Source organism: Melospiza georgiana, chromosome 5 (genome assembly GCF_028018845.1).
Source record: "Melospiza georgiana isolate bMelGeo1 chromosome 5, bMelGeo1.pri, whole genome shotgun sequence".
Taxonomy (NCBI): Eukaryota; Metazoa; Chordata; class Aves; order Passeriformes; family Passerellidae; genus Melospiza; species Melospiza georgiana.
Window position 1 is genome coordinate 46,707,235 of NC_080434.1, and position 18,221 is coordinate 46,725,455.

The 18,221-nt window shown below is 40.4% G+C and overlaps 1 protein-coding gene across 7 annotated transcripts in view; it reads right to left on the reverse strand.

The window, feature by feature from the left end:
• The window catches only part of CRACD (capping protein inhibiting regulator of actin dynamics), a 126,670-nt gene that overhangs the window by 7,387 nt on the left and 101,062 nt on the right, over positions 1–18,221 (reverse strand). For all 7 annotated transcript variants that reach the window (XM_058025100.1, XM_058025103.1, XM_058025105.1 and 4 more), the window contains 4 exons: positions 9,481–9,645; positions 6,939–7,007; positions 5,487–5,669; positions 716–4,091 (listed from right to left, as the gene is read on the reverse strand). In XM_058025100.1, coding sequence (XP_057881083.1) covers positions 716–4,091; positions 5,487–5,669; positions 6,939–7,007; positions 9,481–9,645 — 3,793 coding nt within the window. The remainder of the gene's footprint in view (positions 1–715; positions 4,092–5,486; positions 5,670–6,938; positions 7,008–9,480; positions 9,646–18,221) is intronic.

An 18,221-nucleotide genomic window follows, 5' to 3' on the forward strand; every position in this document is an offset into this window, starting at 1 on the left:
TTTCCCAATGAAATGCTGAATTTCTGCCTTGGTTTTTTGAGTGTCCTTACTCTGAAAGGGTAATTTTCCCTCTTGTACAAAATACCATTTCAGCACACAGGGGCTTTCAACTCTCTTCTGAGGAGACATTATGGCTACTCTAATTGTTTTCATCACTGAAGACTGCCTCTGAAACACAGACTGCTGTGCCCAGCTGTATTGCTTAAATAAAGAATTTGCCCACAATAAGGGGACCTACATCTTAATATTTTTTAAGCTAGATAACATTTCCTTAAAAAGAGAAGCAACAAAATGTAGATTTTAAAAATTACACCATCTGCTCTGATGACACCATTATCCACGGACCACAGAGTCCGTCACTTGACTCACTAGAGGCAGAGGTAACATCTCTGCCAAGGAAAAACACACACACACACACACACACACACACACACACACACACACACACACACACACACACACACTACTGTTACCTCCTTGAAATTAATTTTCTTAAGTAGTTTGCACTGGTCACACTGAATTTATGGGCTTCTGAATTAAATTGTGGGCATGGGAATTCACGCTCATTGAGACAACCCTAAGCACAGTAACAGTCCTCCACAAGTAACATGCCAGGTAAAAAGTATAACTTAAGACTAAATGTCTTCCTCTGGACCTCCAGTATCTCATTTTGGAAATGTAGACAATAACTAAATTTGCTTTGAGAAATACATACCTTTCTTCAATGGCTCAGGCTTTTTGTCATTTTTTTCTCTCCATGGAATACTTAGAGATGGGAAAAATGACTTCTTTTCTTTGACTTCTTCCTCTTCATTTTTGTAGTCATTGGATGGTATGGCTTGGGCTGCATTTCCTCTGTCTTCCTTTCTCCAGCCACCTTCTGATTCAGCTTTAGCCACCCTTTGCCCCAGCATTTCAGATAGGTTTGATCTGTTCATTTTGGAGAGAGGAGATGATGGTGGGGTCTGGCTGGTGGGCTTTGGAGCTAAAGCAGGTTTCTGTGGGACCAGGGTCTTGCATGCAGGTTTCTCATGAGCAGGTAGAGCACTCTGGCTGGTGGCTGGTGTGCCCACAGGTGCTGAAAACTCCACCACAGTAACTGAAGACTCTTTTAAATTACCAGGGAGGTTTGCTCTCCCAGTGCCAGGAGAGGTACTTTCTTGTGAAGTAAAAACAGAGGATTCTTTCTCTCCTTCTGTTGAGGTAAGTGGGTCAGGCACACCATCAAAACTGTCTCCTGCACTGTATCTTTTCTTTTTCTTTTGCTCTACCTGTTGATCATAATGAAAACGTAAAGAGTAGTTTGTCCTTCGTAACTTTATCCCAAAAGGAGAAACATTTTCTTCTCCATTTGGTGATGGTTTATCTGCTTTTTTTGTGCTGTTATTCTGCTGATTTTCCAGAGCGTTGGGAAGTTCTGGCTGGGGTAATTCCTTCCCCATAGAATGTGGAAAACTTGGAACAAGGAATGATGGAAGATCTTTTGCAAATTTACAGCCTTCAGTGTTGTCTGTCACTTCCCTATGAGTTTCCATTTTCTCTTTAAGCTTTTCAGCTAAGTGATCCTTAAAAGTGGAAACTACATCCTCCTTCGAATCAGCAGATGAGCCAGTGGTTCTCCCCACAGCCACTGTTTCATTGCCTTTTGCCACATTTACACTCTCAGTATCTGAATTGGTTTTTGAAGCATCTGAAAATTTCTGCCATGCTGGTGTTATTGAGAACTTTGCATTGGCAGAAAGGGTTTTCCTCAAGTTGCCATGGGGAGCACCGCGTCCTCCTCGGGGTGTCCAGTCATCACTGTGCCTGCAGGCAGTTCCTCGGTCTCTCTCATTATATTTGTTGTTTTCTGCATTCTTTAGGATCCTGGAGCGGATAGAGGCCCACTCAGCCAATACAGCCTGGTTGTTCAATGCCTCTTGTGCGTGTTTCATTTTACTGCTGCTGGGTTTGGGATCCTGTTTTTTTCTCTCGGACTTCTCTGGAGAGGGAATATCCACAGTTTTCCTCTCTTCTGTTAAGCCAAGTAATGATTTGCAAGCCGTGTCCTTAATCTGGTTCAAGTTCACTGCTGTGCCACACAGCTGTGCTCCGGTAACCAAAATAGCTGTGTGGGGTACACACACAGATGATGGGAGGGAATGAGAGCCCTTACTGGTAGTGTGCACCCTGCAGTCTTTGACAGATGGAGAAGAGAGTCCTGCTCCTTTGATGGGCATAACAGGACTCAGATTTACTTTCTGAAATATGATCTGTTTATCTCCAGAAGACACTTGAAATGTGAAGGGTCTGGATGCCATTTGTCTTTCATCTACTTCTTGCCACCGAAGTTCTTCCCCTATGCGTTTTTGCTCCTGAGCCTCAACTTCCTTTTTCAGTTTCTGGGCTAGTATTTCTTCTGCTGTTTTAGTTCCTTTTTCTGGCTGTTTGACTTTTTGGAAACTTGATCCTTCTTGGATCTTCTCCTCTGCTGGATGCCGAGCAGCCCCTCCAGCAGAACACAACTGATCTTTTTCCTGTGGCTGTTCCAAGGATTTTTCTTGTTTTGGCTGAAGATTTTGTCCTTCTGTGTCTACCTTCTGCTCATGTCCATTTTGTTCCTTTTGCTGTTTCAGTTCATCTTGTAGTACACAGTCTGAACTTTCCATGTGCATTTGTTTTGTGAGTTTGTGTTTCCTCTGCTCTTCCCGTTTCTTTTTCTTGTCTGTCACTTGCTGGGGTTGTTCCTTCTCTGTCTTTTCTTTCTCCTTCAAATGCTGTCTTTGTTCCTCCTGTTTCTTCTCTTGTTTGAGACTCTCAGGCTCTTTCTCCTGCTTTAGTTTTATTTCAGCTTCTTCAAGCTCTTTCTCTTCTAGTTCTTGTTGCTGTATTTCTTCCTTATTTTCTTTCTTGAGCTCTGTTTGTTCCTCCAGCCAGTTTCTTTCTTCTTCCTTTTGACTCTCTTTTTCAGTCCCATGTTGCTTTAATTCTTTTGGTGCTTGTCTCTTCTGCTCCTCCAGCTCTTGTCTCTGTTTCTCCTCCAGATCCTTGTGCTTCTGCTCTTCCCATTCCTGATGCTTCTGCTCCTCCAGTTCCTGATGTCTCTGCTCTTCCTGTTCCCGATGCTTCTGCTCCTCCAGCTCTCGTCTCTGTTGCTCTCTCTTTTCCTGGTTCTTCGCTTCCTCCTGCTTTAGTCTTTGCTGTTCCTCCCTTTGCTGGTGTTGCTGCCTGTCCAGCTCTCGTCTCTGATGCTCTTGTTGTTCCTTGAGCTTTTGTACTTCCAGCTCTTGTCTCTGTTGCTCGTCCTGTTCCTTGAGCTCCAGCTCCTCCAACTCTCGTCTCTGTTGTTCCTCCTGTTCCTTGAGTTTCTGCACCTCCAGCTCTTGCCTCTGTTGCTCTTCTTGTTCCTTGAGCTTCTGTTCCTCCAACTCTCGTCTCTGTTCCTGCTGTTCCTTGAGCTTCTGCTCCTCCAGCTTTTGTCTCTGTTGTTCCTCCTGTTCGTTGAGCTTCTGCATGTACAGCTCTTGTCTCTGTTGTTCCTCCTGTTCCTTGAGCTTCTGCACCTCCAGCTCTTGTCCTTGTTCCTGCTGTTCCTTGAGCTTCTGCTCCTCCAGCTCTTGTCTCTGTTGTTCCTCCACTTCCCAGTGCCTCTTCTCCGCAAGGTTTTGTCTTTGTTGTTCCTCCAACTCCTTCTGCATCTGCTTGTCCAGCGCTTGCCTTTTTTCAGCCTTCATCAGTCTTCTTTCTTCTTTATGGCATGTTTGCTCTTCTATTTTCAATGTCTCTTCTTCAAGGAGGTATTGCCTCCTCTCTTCTTCACAGCATCTTTTTTCCTGTTCTTTTTGCATCTCCTCAAGTTCTAGGCACCTTTTTTCTTCCATTTCTCTTTGTTCTTCCATTTCTACAATCTGTCTTATCCTTTCGGCTTCAATGATACCCAAGTGATCTTCAATTCTTTTTTCCTCTGCCAGCTGAAGCTGCTTCTGCTCATCTCTGTCCTGGATTAGCTTGTCTGCTGTGAAGCGTCCATTATAACCTGGGTATATGTCCTCATACAGCTGAGTTTCTAGGTCCTCTGGCTCAAATTCTGTTATTGTTAAACTTTGTGATCCCTAAAATTGGAGACAAGTTTGGAGTTACTGAACATTGCCTGTTGACTTGTTATCCTTCACAGTGAACCAAGAGTTGCAAATGCAAAAAAACCCCAATTTAAACAGTGATTGAGATGAGCCAACATATCCCACCCCAAGTTATGGATTACATCATCATAGATCCTATGTCTCTCCCCTATTCCAATGATAGCCTTTAAAAAAAAGAAAACATCCCGAGAGTGACAGCAGTATAACGACAAATATTGAATCACTATTTGGTGTTCATTGGGACCTGCCATTTTAAATTTGCAGAAGCCCAAGGAACAGAGCATGAGTTTCATATGCCTATTCTTCTGCTACTTAGAACTCCATCCTTTAAGCCTGAAATAATTAATGCCTTCTTAGAAGCATTGTTTTGCCAGTTCTTTAATTTCAAATTTGATACTTGCAGAGACAGAGCTGTTGCCTGCAGAGAAAAGCTCTGCAAAGCTAGCCAGGAAAGAACATTCCTCAGGGAAACACAATTTGCCTTCTTTTCACAAATCCTGAGCCAGGATATCTTCCTCATTAGCTGTGCTGAGACTCCAGTGCTATTGTAGGAACCGTGGGAACATGTATGGATAGCACAGCCAGAGTTTCCCAGGAATACTGCTCTGTTCTGCACCTGAAGAGTGCTTCTCTTTGGAAAACAGCTCAGGTAATGTCCTGTCCAGCCATCATTTGTTGAGCCATCGTTTGGCTCCAGTTAACCATTGTATAAACAAGAGGTTTAAATTTAATTTCTTCATTACAAAAGTGATAAATGCAAGTACAGTGGTGCAGAAGAAAGGGAAGTGGCCTCTCCTGAGCCCTGTGTAATTGAATACTCTTGTCCCATTTACAAGAACTAATAAGATGTTAGGATAAAAATCAAAACAGATGTGCAGTAAGTGCACAAAGCTACAACTTTATATTTCTCTCTACAGCTGCTGCAAGAGCTACATTGCTTGAGTCTTATTCCTTCTTATAAGGCAAAGCTATTATCCCTGTCAGAATCCATGCCCAATTGAGAGAATCTGATTTTCTTCCCAACCAAATTTTGCACCATCTGATTGCCTATATCAGAGCAGCATTAACAGCAGCACATATCTTTAGACTTTTATGACCTAAAGTTTTTACTAGAAAAACTAGAATCAGAAAACTCTCATAATGTAAAATCCTAGTGGAAGAACTTCAGGATTAATTAGTAGTTGTCTCAACTGGCAATATGAAAACTTTTTTGCATCTTCTCTCCAGCTAGGGTTTCAGGTAAATAACAGTGTTAATCAGATCCAAGTCCTCTGCCTATAGATCCTGGTACACTCATTTATGGTTATTTTGTACCCAGTTTCAAAAGTAATCTCCCTCCCTCTCGCTGTTTGGCCAGTCATTTAATACCTTTGTCAATCTCTTGTGCTGTCTTGACATCCTCTGCTTTTTTGGCTTCACTGACAGTTTGTGCTTAGCTGCACTGTTGTCCAGACGAGCAAGAGCCTGAGGAACTGAATCCAAATTGATTGTTTCGATTGTGCCAGAACAGGAAAACTGCCTTTTTGGCCGAGCTGACTTCATTGGAGTGAGCTGTTTGTATCACAAACACAAGAAATCATTATTAAGCTATTTGTACCATTAAATAAATAAATACGTAAATAAATAAATAAATTACACACACACACACATGCATCTTTGCAGGTTTGAAATCAAAAGAATTACTAGAAGAAAAAATTAGAAACCTTGGCTTTTCATTATACAAATTACATACTTTGGACATAAAAGTTGCAGTTCTAATATTTTCCTATTTTCAGTACTACATATTTTTATAGTTTTCACATAAAAATTACTTAGATGATTCTACTGAAGTTTTTTCACAGTTTAACTCCACTCTGAACTTGTTGGGAATGGGAAAGGCACAGGCAAGGTTTTAAGCAACATCAAACCCTGGGACATTTTAAAGTTTGCTTACAGGGAAAAATAATTTAAATAATTTAGATTTAGGCAGAAGCAAATCAGATTGACTTATCTCAGCTTCATAATAGAACAGCTACAGAGCTGTACTCTCTGCATGGGAGATGACTGCAGCATTGGATCTCTGACTGGCACAGTGCCTGTGGAAAACCTTCCCTCCAGAGCCCTGTGGAATTGTCCAAGACAGCTCCAAACAGCAAAATACTAAAGAAAGGCATCATTGGCTTTGATGGGTGCTTTATTTCTTGTGCCCTTCAAATACTTGGGTTCAGAAAGTGCAAATATAAGCAAACGGATTCAGTGAGACTCTTTTCGTGAATAAATAGTGGAACTGTATGTCTAGGCATGTAAGAATGAGCCTGTCATCTGTCTCTTCCATAAGTCATCAAACTATCATCCCAAGACTTGCATTTGGCATAACACAAATGGAAAAAGAAGACAGAGAAAAAAAAGGGGGGGGAAACATCTTCTGTAAGGAAAGAAATCACATACATTGTTTTCAAGACAGCTCTGTAATCTTCTGAGGTTAAACATATGCTAATCAGGGAACCAATTACTTAAAAGCTGAGGGAACATTTTGCATATGCTTATTGAATTACATGCAGGCATAACAAAGTATTAGAAGTACTTATGAAAATTATGACTCTGTGATTAATACATCAAATAGAGGAATGCTGCAAGACTGGCAGAGACTGGGTTCTGCTGTTTCCTGCAATCAGCTCTTAAGATTTCTCAGTCTTAGTTATTGCCAGCTCCAAAAGTGTACAGCATTCACAAAATATTGGATGATCAGTCAAACAATGTATGAAAACAGAAACTGTCAGGCTTCTAATATCTAAAATTAGAATGTAACTCAGTGCAAACCAAGTATGAAAGATTTTTTACCTTTTCCTCTATTTCATATCCTGTTCCAAGAAAATTCATTTTTCTCAAGAAATCTGGAGTGTCAGCGGACTAGAAAAGATTACCACAAACAAGTATTAAAATAGAAAAGATCAATTCATTATGATTCAAAGGACTTGTGAAATCATGTATGTTAGGATAGGATTTTTCCATCTTTCCTATCCCTTCAGGACTGATGGATAAGCAATTCTTGTTCCTACATGCTCTGAGCTTGGCTTCACTGCTCCTTGAATCACTGCACTACAAAAAGCAAAACACTCAGGCTTCCTTAACAAGATAATCAGTTTCCAAAACAAAAGAAAGAGCACAACTTTGTAGGATTTTGATCAGGTCTTAATGATTTTATTTTCTCCTAACTTACATATAAGGAAAAAAGATACTAGCCTGTTCAGGCATTACCTGTGCTGCAAGGAGTTTCAACTCCATGTTCTTGATGACTCTTTTTAGAGAGCCAACAGACCCCCAGAGCCATGGAAGCCTGAAGATCCAGGACTCTTTAGCTACTGTCCCTCTCCAAGCCATCATGGTGAGGAATTGTCAAGGCACAGGGCTTGAAGAAGCATTCATCACAGCCAGAAACATTGGGGTGTTTACTATCATGGTATTACTTCACAACCTAATGTGTGCTGGGATCCCATTACACTGCGTGGTTGTTAATATCAAGGCTAAATGCTCAGCTTCACAACTACAGGTTAAATTAACCCAGAACTCTTGCTACCAATCCACGTTACTCGTTGGGAAAATCAGAAGTCACAGAGTATCACAGGAAATCTGTACAAAGTAGAGCAGATCTATGTGGTCCTGGTCACCAATTTTTGATAGGAGCCACCCCATCCCCCAAGACCTATGCAGATACACATGCCAAGGAGTTACAAGGCCAGCAGATGAGACAAGAGCAGAAAGCAGGGAAGCTGCCATGCACCAGAATTCTCTGATAACACAGGTAATTAGTAGTGTGCAGAAACAAAAGGAAAGTACCATGTGCTCTGGCTGACACTATCCATGGAAAATTGTTTTGTTTGTGTCTACAAACTGCCTCTGAGCAGGTATAGATGCTTCTTTAGTATTTGGAGGAAGAATTGTGCAAGGGATCTTAATTTTGTTTTGAAAACTTGATATTTTAAAGAGTAGCTGGAAAGAACTGAATTTCTCCCTTTGTGTTACATAAAAACACTCTAGCAGGTTTTAGTGCTTGAACTATTGTGTCCTTTGAGCTGGAAGTCACCAGGTGACACTAGGGTCTCCTGCAGGACCCAGGAAGAAGGCTGTCTGCAGACAATCTGTGTTTATCTCAAACACAGGCTCTCCCAGCACCAGGGTAGAGACAGTGCATTGTCAAAACCTGTCCACAGTCCCACTGCATGCTTTGTGCTCTGAGACACAGGGGATGCTCTTGGTTCACCTTACCTGATCGCACCAGAGGGAGTACTTGCTAGGCAAAAAAATTATACCTTAATTTGGTTTAATTTTTATCTTTCCAGATCACAAAGGGAGATGTGTGAGTGTGCAGATCCTACCCAAATGCCCGACTCCCTGGCAGATTGAGCCACAACCATGAAAGAAGTGGTCACAGAGGACCTGTTGTCCATTAAAGACTAATGAAGAATTTAGGCCAGCTCAGCCACAAATGTCCCTTCAGTGTGTTTGGCTGAACAAAGGCATGGGCTGCACAGGGCCCTTGCTGCCTTGGCCTTTCACACAGCCAGCATGAGTGTGAGTGACATGAGTGCAGGCTCATGCCCTGGTGCCCCAGGATCCTAAAGGCCATGTGTACTTACTGGGTGCTGGATGCCTTTCCCAAGGGTTCCCAGGCACAAAGCCAGCCCCCTGGCAAGGAAGGTTGTCACTGTACTTCTTTCTGCCATTACAGCAACACACTCAACCAGTCTTGCCTTAGAGGCTTTCCAGAGACCTTTCCTCACTCACTGTGTTTCTTCAGTGTCTGAAAAAGACCCTTCTGGACACCTAAATGCCCAGCATCAAAATCTCTATGAATAATTTGAATTATACTGGAAGTTAGATTTTAGGAAGCATTCAAAATGCTTCTCCCCCTTTTTCACCTTTGGTTCCTGTCCTTGAGAAATATGCGTACTCTAAGACCTAGGATTTTACAGGCTTAGGCTTCACACACCTCTCATTTTGAAATTATTTTCCTTTTTGGTATTTGATGCTGTGAACAACTATCCTTGCTGGGAAGTCCATACTTTAAAATGTTTTCTGTATTTGAAAAAATACCTGTGTTCTAGCTACGCTGGAAGTAATGTCTGCACTGCTGGAAGCTCAGAGCAAACACTCAAACCAGTAATTCTGTGTGACCTGGCTCAGGATGCCAGGAGCATGCTTCCCACCAGGCCAAGAAGCACCAGCTGAGAGATCCCTCCCATGCAAAACAGCCCACTGAGCTCTGCTACGCCTCACTGGAAACATCTGCTACGCCTCAGTGGAAACATCTGCTACACCTCAGTGAACTTTGCTGCTTTAGCACTGCTCCAGTGCCATGGACACGTCAGTGTGAAGGGCTTACTTTATTACTGCAGTCTGAGATCACAGTGTCCTGCTGGGCCTCAGTCTCCATGGGGCTGCTGAGCAGTGCATCGTCTTCTGTACTGGCATTTGCTTCGCCCATCGTCCTTGCAGAAATTGTCATTTGTGGAGGCTGCCCAAATTTTATATTTTTGGCCAACTGTTGCTGAAAAAACAAGAAAAATAAAACAAACAAACAAAATAGGTATTTATATTACAAGCAAAACAAGTCAAGTCCAGCAAGTGCCCCTTCTCTGCCTGAAAGCTGCACAGACATATTCTGGGTAACTTCTGAATCTAGACCAAAAAAAAAAACAAAACCAAAAAAACCACCCTGAGGCTCACATTGTTGCAACATGGTGGGCACTCTTTCTTCTTTCTCCCCACAAGGAGACTAAAGTGAGGAATTTACTACATGGCTTCTGATTTTGGATGATCAATTCAAGTTCTTGACAATCTTGCCAACTTTGAAAATTTACTGTGAGTTTTAAAACACTCAATCTTTTTCTAAAATCTATGTTCTAGGTTAAAACTTTGTTTATAAAAGCTAATTATGAAGCCTTATTGTTGTGAAGCTTAAGCTTATGAGAAAAGTGTATAGTGAGAAACTAAACTAACCCAAAAGGCAACCTTTTTTCTAGACTGCATCTCATGCATTTGTATTTCTAAAAGGTATCCTTATTGTAATGTTTAATCATGAGTTTTAAATGCTAAGAGTTTGGCCCTGCCTTAGAGAAGCAAATTCTCAAAACAGGGGAAACCCAGCTCTTTTAAATGCTTGCTCTCATAGGAAGAATATACAAACTCATGTCTGCTCATGCTCACAAACACTGCCACTCACTGCTGTTGCACAAAGAAGTTTAGGCAGGGGACATGCAAGAGATGCATGGATGGATGGATGGGTGGATGGGTGGATAAAAAAAGCTTTCCCACCATTTATTTTCCATGTTGAAGCAATCTTCTGTCACGGGTTACAAGGAAGTACTCTTGAATTACATCAAGCATAAGATTAATAAAATAAGAAGCATGTACTAAGTGTCCTCTAGCAGGGTGAGTTAAAGGAATTACAGCCCTGGCTACTGCACAGACATGTACCATACAGACTTTGAATGTGAACTTTTTGCAAAATAGAGAAGAAGTTCTCTAGAAGGAGCAAATGGAGCAAGGAACATTTATGAATACATTCTTTTCCGGAAATATTTCAGAGAATCATTCTCAATTAGGAAGGAAGGGACTGTGGAGTTATTTTCCTGCTTTTCTGTTTTTCAAGGACAGAAAATTCTCCAAAGGGGATCTCCCATTTTTGTCTTGCGATACTATGAACAAGTAATTCAACTGTGCAGCTTCTATTCAGGGGAAATGTCAGGTACTTACACAGTACCCTAAGAGAAGTTCGCTGCTGAGAGCTGTGGAAGATTGGAGTAGATAGTAGGTAAAACAAAGATTTTTTTTTTCCCTCTATAGCATAGAATCAGTAACACAATGCACATGTGAGGATTTGTTAAGGAAAGGTATCCTCTAAAGGAATTCAGGTCAGATTAGCCTTTCTTGCCATAGTTCCCAGTGGGCTAGACTCTTATATCAAGTTCATCCATACTATCCCAAAAACATTAACAGTTTTCTGTACTGAACCATTAAAACAAAAATTACATGCAGAAACTCCTCATAGTCAGGTTATTAAACTAGAATAGCTTTTCTCAGTCTCCTCTCTGAGTCAGTAATTTATGCCCATTTGAATTTTGGCAGAAAGTAGTGAAATTTGAATCGTAAAGCATTTTAGCATAATGGGCAGCTCTGAATGGCAAACTTTCATTCCCACCTGGATTACTGGCATAATCTAAAGGCAAGGGTTTCACCAGGTCCATGCAGGCTTTTGTGTTAGCAGTGCAGCTCTCTGACTTGAAATCTCACATGCTTCCATTGTGTACATGGGAGCTGGAAGGGGCAAAATGCTCTGTATGAGATCACGGGAGGCCTTTAATTCTGCTCTACTCCTGCAGGCCTTCTAAATATTAGAATCAGGATAAAGTAATTTCAGAAAAAAAATCTTAATTTGATAATGTATTTTCTAAGTTGAGATTGCTCTTTTCTTCTTCCTAAAGTCCTAGACAAATAATTCTCCTGGGCAGAAAACTGGAACTATCAGCATTGCTGACCAACCACTAGGAAACTGAGGATCTATTCATGGTGGGAACATGCACACGTTAACATTGCTTGCAGTGTGTTTTGGATGATGGGATGGTGTGCTACCCTTTTGATCTTCTGACAAGTTCTTGATGTAGGTGTGTGTGCAGTGCTTGGGGGGAGTTTGGTGGTGGGGCTGTAATGGAGAGAGGTCTATGCTTGAAACAGAATGGCCTTTTTAATTGCCATCAAGGGTGCTTGAGGGCTCTGCAGTAACAATGTGTTTTTCTGTATATATAAGTTATTATAAAATGTTATTATTATAAAATGCTATTTTCCTGATATTTCCAAGAAATATACTATCCTCAGCATTAAAGGACTGTACACAGTCATGATTGTTTTTTGGTTTTGGTTTTTTTTTTAATTCTTTCAAAGCTTTAAAAGTTTGTTTGCTCAGACTGGCATAAATTAGTTTGAAGATTGAGGAATAAACTCTAGTAACCTCACCCTTCCAGAACAGAAGGTGGTTCTCTGTATTATTTATTTGTTGGCCTATTTTATCTTGATTTATCTTAAAAAACAAAAAGCTCCGCTAGTAGTTTTCCATTGGCCAGTTTCTTTTGGTGCATTCTAATCTCTAAAGCTGACACTAAATACCAAATGAGCAAATGTCAAAATCTCAAATACCTCATGGTAACTACTGAGCAAATTTATTCTTAATGCTTTTAGAGAGTAATGCTAAACCTGCTTCTTGGTCTTCTTTAGAATGTGCTTATAATGTAATGCAATGCAATTACCCTCTCAGAAAAATTCCACACTGATGCATTTTCAACCTGGTCAATCATAAAAATTCTAAAAATGCATCATCCATAAAAAAAAATGAAACCCCCACAAATTTTACTTGGGAGAACGCTCAAATAGTCTCACCCAGAAATGGAAATACACCAATTTTAGATGGAAGACCTTTGAGAAGAGGCCATAATCCCTGAAAAGGAGCATCTGCTTTAAATTTCTCAAAAGTTTCAGTTAGACATATATTTCTGAACACAAAAGTATAAATCCTCTGTAGTTAAGAATTCCCTGTGATGACAGTGTGTGGATGATTGTTGCCTAAGGAGGATTATTTGCAGTGCCAGTCATTAGAAGTTGCAGGCATTGCATTTTGTTCTTCTGCCATTGCACAGTTGTGGCTAAACAGCCTTTTGAAAATCTCCACAGATGCATACTGGGCATAGGACATACAGCCAAAGGACCTTGCTCTCTATTGGTTTGTTCAAGAAGACTTGTAATCTAGCAGCCAGAAGCCACCATCTTGCTCTGAAATCTGTCAATGGGAGCAGAAGCAAACAGATAAACTTTCTGTGTCTGCACCTCCCACTTCCAGCCTTATCAACTCCAGTGGGCATTCCTGGTCCCTCAGTTTGCAGCCAGGGGACAAACATTTCCACAGGACTTACAAACCCTTCTCAGCACCAAGACAGCTCAGCTACCACACACTACCTATACCATGGAGCAGGGGCTGGAGGCACCACACACAGGGGAGCATTAGAACGAGATCCAAGCCAAGTTTACCTCATCCTCATCCACTTTTTTTTTTTTTTTCCTGGAAGATTCATGAAATTTCTATAAGATTCTTGATAGTTTTTCTATTCACACACAATCTGGCTGGCTTTCAGTGTGACAGTAAGGTCTGCACAGGTCTGCACATCCAATACAGACGAATAAATGCTAGGAATTTAGAAAAATAATTTTAAGTTTATATTCATCCAATTTTTAAAATCTTTCTTGGTAACTGGACCATGACACAATCTCACTTCTATTTCATGCAAAATAATTTGCTAAAATGTGATACTACTTAGCTGACACCAGCTTCCCATTAATACTTAAGGAATAAAGCTCCTAAGTAAAATTGTTCTGCGTTGTCTGGCACCTGCAGCTAATAATAAAAAAAGCCCAGACTTTCAAAGTACTCTTTGCATTTGTATAGGAAATGCCACAGAACAAGTTTTCCATATTAATTGGCAAAGAGCCCAGACCAGGCTGTACATCTCCTCTCTCACTCCCATTTAGCTCCTCTTCTGTGTACATGCCTACTTGTGTGTCTGTTGGATTCAGGCCCCTGAAACTACATCACTCTTAGGGCTTTATGCCTGGACTGAATCCAAAACTGGATCTGCTGAGCTGCTTGCTCCCTTCAGTTATAAACCATTAAAACAGAGTGTACTATTCCAGCTGATTCCATTCAAACAAGGCTTACAAGAAATGCTGGTCATAGTTCCCCTTCAGCTCAAAGATCTACTCTTCATATCTGCTTGCAATCCCTAAATATAATGAAACTTAATTGAAATTAAGTTTTCTAGTTATATATAAATGGAAAACAATGACTTAATTAATTGTCCTAAAAAGAGGCACACTGTTGAAATTCCACTCGATCCTGTACAGTCTCTCAGAATGATCCAAAAATCAAATGCCTTGGGAATACATAAGAACAGGGTGAGCCTATACTGAGCCCATACTTGTAAATGCTCCAATGATTTGTGGCATCTGAGGAATTTTTATACAGTTCAACTTTGCTTAAAGAAATATCTGTTTTGATTTGGAAGTATTACTGGTTTCAACTGTTGCTTATGTGTTCTCATGCTATGAAAGACTGAATAATTGTTCTTGATTAATTTTACCAATTCCACTCATGATTTTAAGGCATTTTATCATATTCTCTCTTATAATTTCTTTTCTAGGCTCAGAAGAGAGTTCACCTAATTCATGCTGAAGTATGGAAGTGAGTCCACTTCTTAATACAAACATATCTGCAGCATATCCAGACAAATCAAATACCCCACATAAGCTTTTTTAAAATCAGGAGAGAATAAACTGGAAAGCATCATGTGAAAAGTTATATTGGTATAGCTTTAGAAAATAATCCAAGGAAAAAATAAACATGGAAACCTATAGAAAATTAGGAAAATAACAAGTATTAGCACTTATGTTTTGAGTACAAGGTGCAGGGAGGAAATTTTTCCACTCTCCATTGCTGGAGCAGCATGTGGTTAGGGGCATTACACTTGTAGAAACTTTTTGAGAGAGTCCAAAATAGAAAAACAGTGAAGGAGCAAACTCTACATGGGCCTCTAGAGATGTGTATTTGCAACAAATGCAGACATGAATGAAGATTTTGGTGCACAGTGGTGATGGATCACTTACACATACTCATGTGTAAAGAGAAGATTTTGTGGAGAGGCTTGAAGATACAGCATCTGTGGCATTTGTCACATCAGTCTCTCCTAAAGCAAAGCAGATGCAAGGAAGGAAAATTTTCCTTCCTTGGAAAGGAAGCTCATTTTCAGGGATTACTATGATCATAGGAACAGGAGGGTCTGCCCAAGAAATGCTTCAATGATTTAGAAAAAATTGTAAATTCAGTTTATAAAGCAAAAAGAATTTTCAAATATGAGGAAAACAATTTGGTTGCAGTGGCACTAGAAAATATTGGCAACAAAGCAATTAATTGTAAGAAATACAAAGCTAGGCAATCATGAAGTGAAAATTCATTTCCAATTCCGAAAAATTCACACCATCATGGTAAAAGATAATAGTTTTGAAGTTTGAAAAACAGCTTTGTATCTTTGTTGAGATCTGGGCAATAAGAAACAGAAGATACATTGGGAGTGGCTGGTAGAATACAGATGTGCAATGCACAGTGTGGGAAGCACTGGCTTGGTATTAGCTAAGATATGCTAATGACTAAAAGAAATGTAATCCAAAACTGTACATTTATAAGGTCTGACAAGGAGAAAAATATACAGGTCATTCAACATTACAAAATCAGGGAAATAAGAATTTTTAAAATACTCCTTTTGCATTTGACTGAGAAGTTTGGATTCACAAAGAATGTTACAGATAATTCATATCTGTATAATAAATAGATGCTTTATAGCTTTACAGAACAGAGAGGGTTTGTTTTAAACCACATGGCCACATGAAACAAAAAGGATGTAACCCAGTAGTTCCTAAAGGCCATAAGCCATATATCACAGTCAATCTTTAATATTTCTTGCAGCTGACTGCTGCAGCCACACATATGTCAGATGACCCAAGATAATTTCAGTGAAGGCAAGCAGTGGAGAACAAAGGCAGTAGCAGTGCCACACCATGGCATCATCACAGTAAGTGGGAAAGAACAGTGTAGATGCTTCAGGAAACCAATGTTTTAAACAAGCTTCTATTTTGCTTGCTGCAGTTTTTATGAGTGTGAAATAAAAACTCTCTTCTGTTCATTTGCTGACCATTTCTGTCAAATATCAGATGTAGGAAGAAGAGTCACAGCTACAAAATGTCAGGGAATTGTTTTAAGACACTTTGATGGGAGGAGAAAACCAACCCAGTAACCTCAGGAAGGGAAGGATGTAAAGTGAAGCTCCAAGAGTTGGGTTGTGGGGTTTTTTCTGACACACTGCTAGATTTACAGTTTAAACATTCCTTGTGTCTCACTCACAGCCCTGGATGACAAGTAAAGCAACAGATCCCCACAAACTAAAAGAGTTCAACATTAGGAGTACCAGTGCCTGTGTAGCACCTCTTGCTGGGAGCAGGTTCAGGCTGGCTTTCTAACCTGGATCTTAAAAATTAGGTAATGATAAATCACAGCAGTTCCAAAGAACAAGGAAAAGACTGCTTTTACAACACCAAATGGCATCAGCCAACACAAAATAACTTCAGGATACGAAAGGGCTGCTGGAGGTTTATGAGAGGCCAGGCTTTTCTCAGCCTGAGTTCTAGCACACAGTAAAACCTTTGAACATGACCAAATCTATTTACAGAAAGCATGATAAGATGAATACTGCCAATCTGAAAATCAATAAAACCAAATGAGAGCAATTCCAGAAAGATCTAATTTACCTTTCATGCATAATTAGAAAGAGAATTCCCACAACAAGCAGTTGAACCAGTGCACGGGCTGGCCAGCTGCCCAGATTACTACGGAGTTTGCACCATTACACAACATTTTTTGTGGGTTCATCAACACTCTGAAGTCAGCAGAAATTAAAAGGAAGAAGGAAGAAACATTTAGGTGATCCCCAGAATGAGATCCAGCACCATCAATATTAAATGGCTTGCATTGCTATTCTGACTTCCAAACTCTTTCCACCATGCTGTCTCTTAGGTTTGTAAGTGTGGGGACTTTTCAAAAAAAAAAAAAAGATTTAAGTTTTCCAGAACATTTTCTGTACTACCTCCAAAAAAAAAAAAAAATCCTGAAAAGGGTTAAAATCTGCAGAGCTTTTGACCTCCATCTGGAATGCAGCAAGTTTAGAGTCAGAATGGGGCATGGAATCATTGCAACAATTCTTTACTGAAGAGTACGTTGCCAGGTGAATGGGAACTGGAAGTGCTGTGCTTCCACCCTGACATACAAGCCTGGAAAAGCCACAGTAATGCTGGAGGCTGACCAGAATTGCCTTAAGGAGCAGAGAGCTCTTCAGAAGAGAGAACTGTCCTCTCTTAATCCACTGCTTTAAGAAATACAGATGTTCCCAGCTGAAATCCCAGAAAGATTTCAAAATTGATAGAAGGTGGGCAGCAATTTTTGAAGATACAAGAAGGTCCCTGGGCTTATTACAGGGAGGCTTTCCATGGGTTTACAAAAAAAAAAAAATCCATGGACATTTAGATGAATATATGACTGTTCTGTGTCAACATGTAAATGCTGAAAAATGTCATTTGCACTCCTTATGCCTTCCTTTTCTGAATGAATAAGTGGCTCTCACCACCATCATCAGAGTTAAAAAATTAATCTGGTATGTTACAGGCTGGGTTCCAGCTACACTAAAATGACAAAAATGACCTACCATCATTCAGTTTTAAATAAAAAGGCAAGCACATTTTTTACATCAAGCAGCTGAAACAATATTGTCCCTTAAAATACATGCAATTAACCACACTAAAAAAAGGCTTATGCAAAGATCATATGAGGAAGACAGTACCACTGGCTATTTATTTTGTGACTTTCAAGGGTGACATTTTGCTCTTATTTTCTTGATTTAGCATTTGCTCAGTGAACATGGTTGTTACCCACTGCATTAACTATACTTTTTCTCAAGTGGCTTAGTTTAGCAAAGGCGCAAATTTCCATTGAGAAATTTAAGCTGAGTTTTGATATGAAAGAAAACACCTCTGGGATGAAAACTTATTCAGAGTAAAGCTAGTATACAGAGACCAAGAAAACAAATCCAACAGATAGGGAGGGCACAGCTCCCTGAAAGAGTTGGTGGGCTTTGTAGGGCAGGCCCACATACCTCAGGTCTTTACCTGGAGTCAGCAGTCATTTGAAATATAATGGTTTCCAGCCTGGAAAACATCATGCACTGAATCTACCTGACCCAGGGAAATTTAAGCTGAAAAGCCAGCACAGGGGAATTGGAGATGTCCTAGTGTGGCTTCTGCTTCAGAGCTCATCCACAGTCAGCATGGCCAGCACTGTGCAGGTGCTCTGTCTGCTGACAGCACCGGGCAGGAGGCAGCAACAATTCCATCCTGAAGGTCGGAGCTGCCCAATTTCAGGATCTCTCACTTGCCAGGAAAGATGGATTGTGGGTGGACTTCAGAGGTAAGAGAAATCAA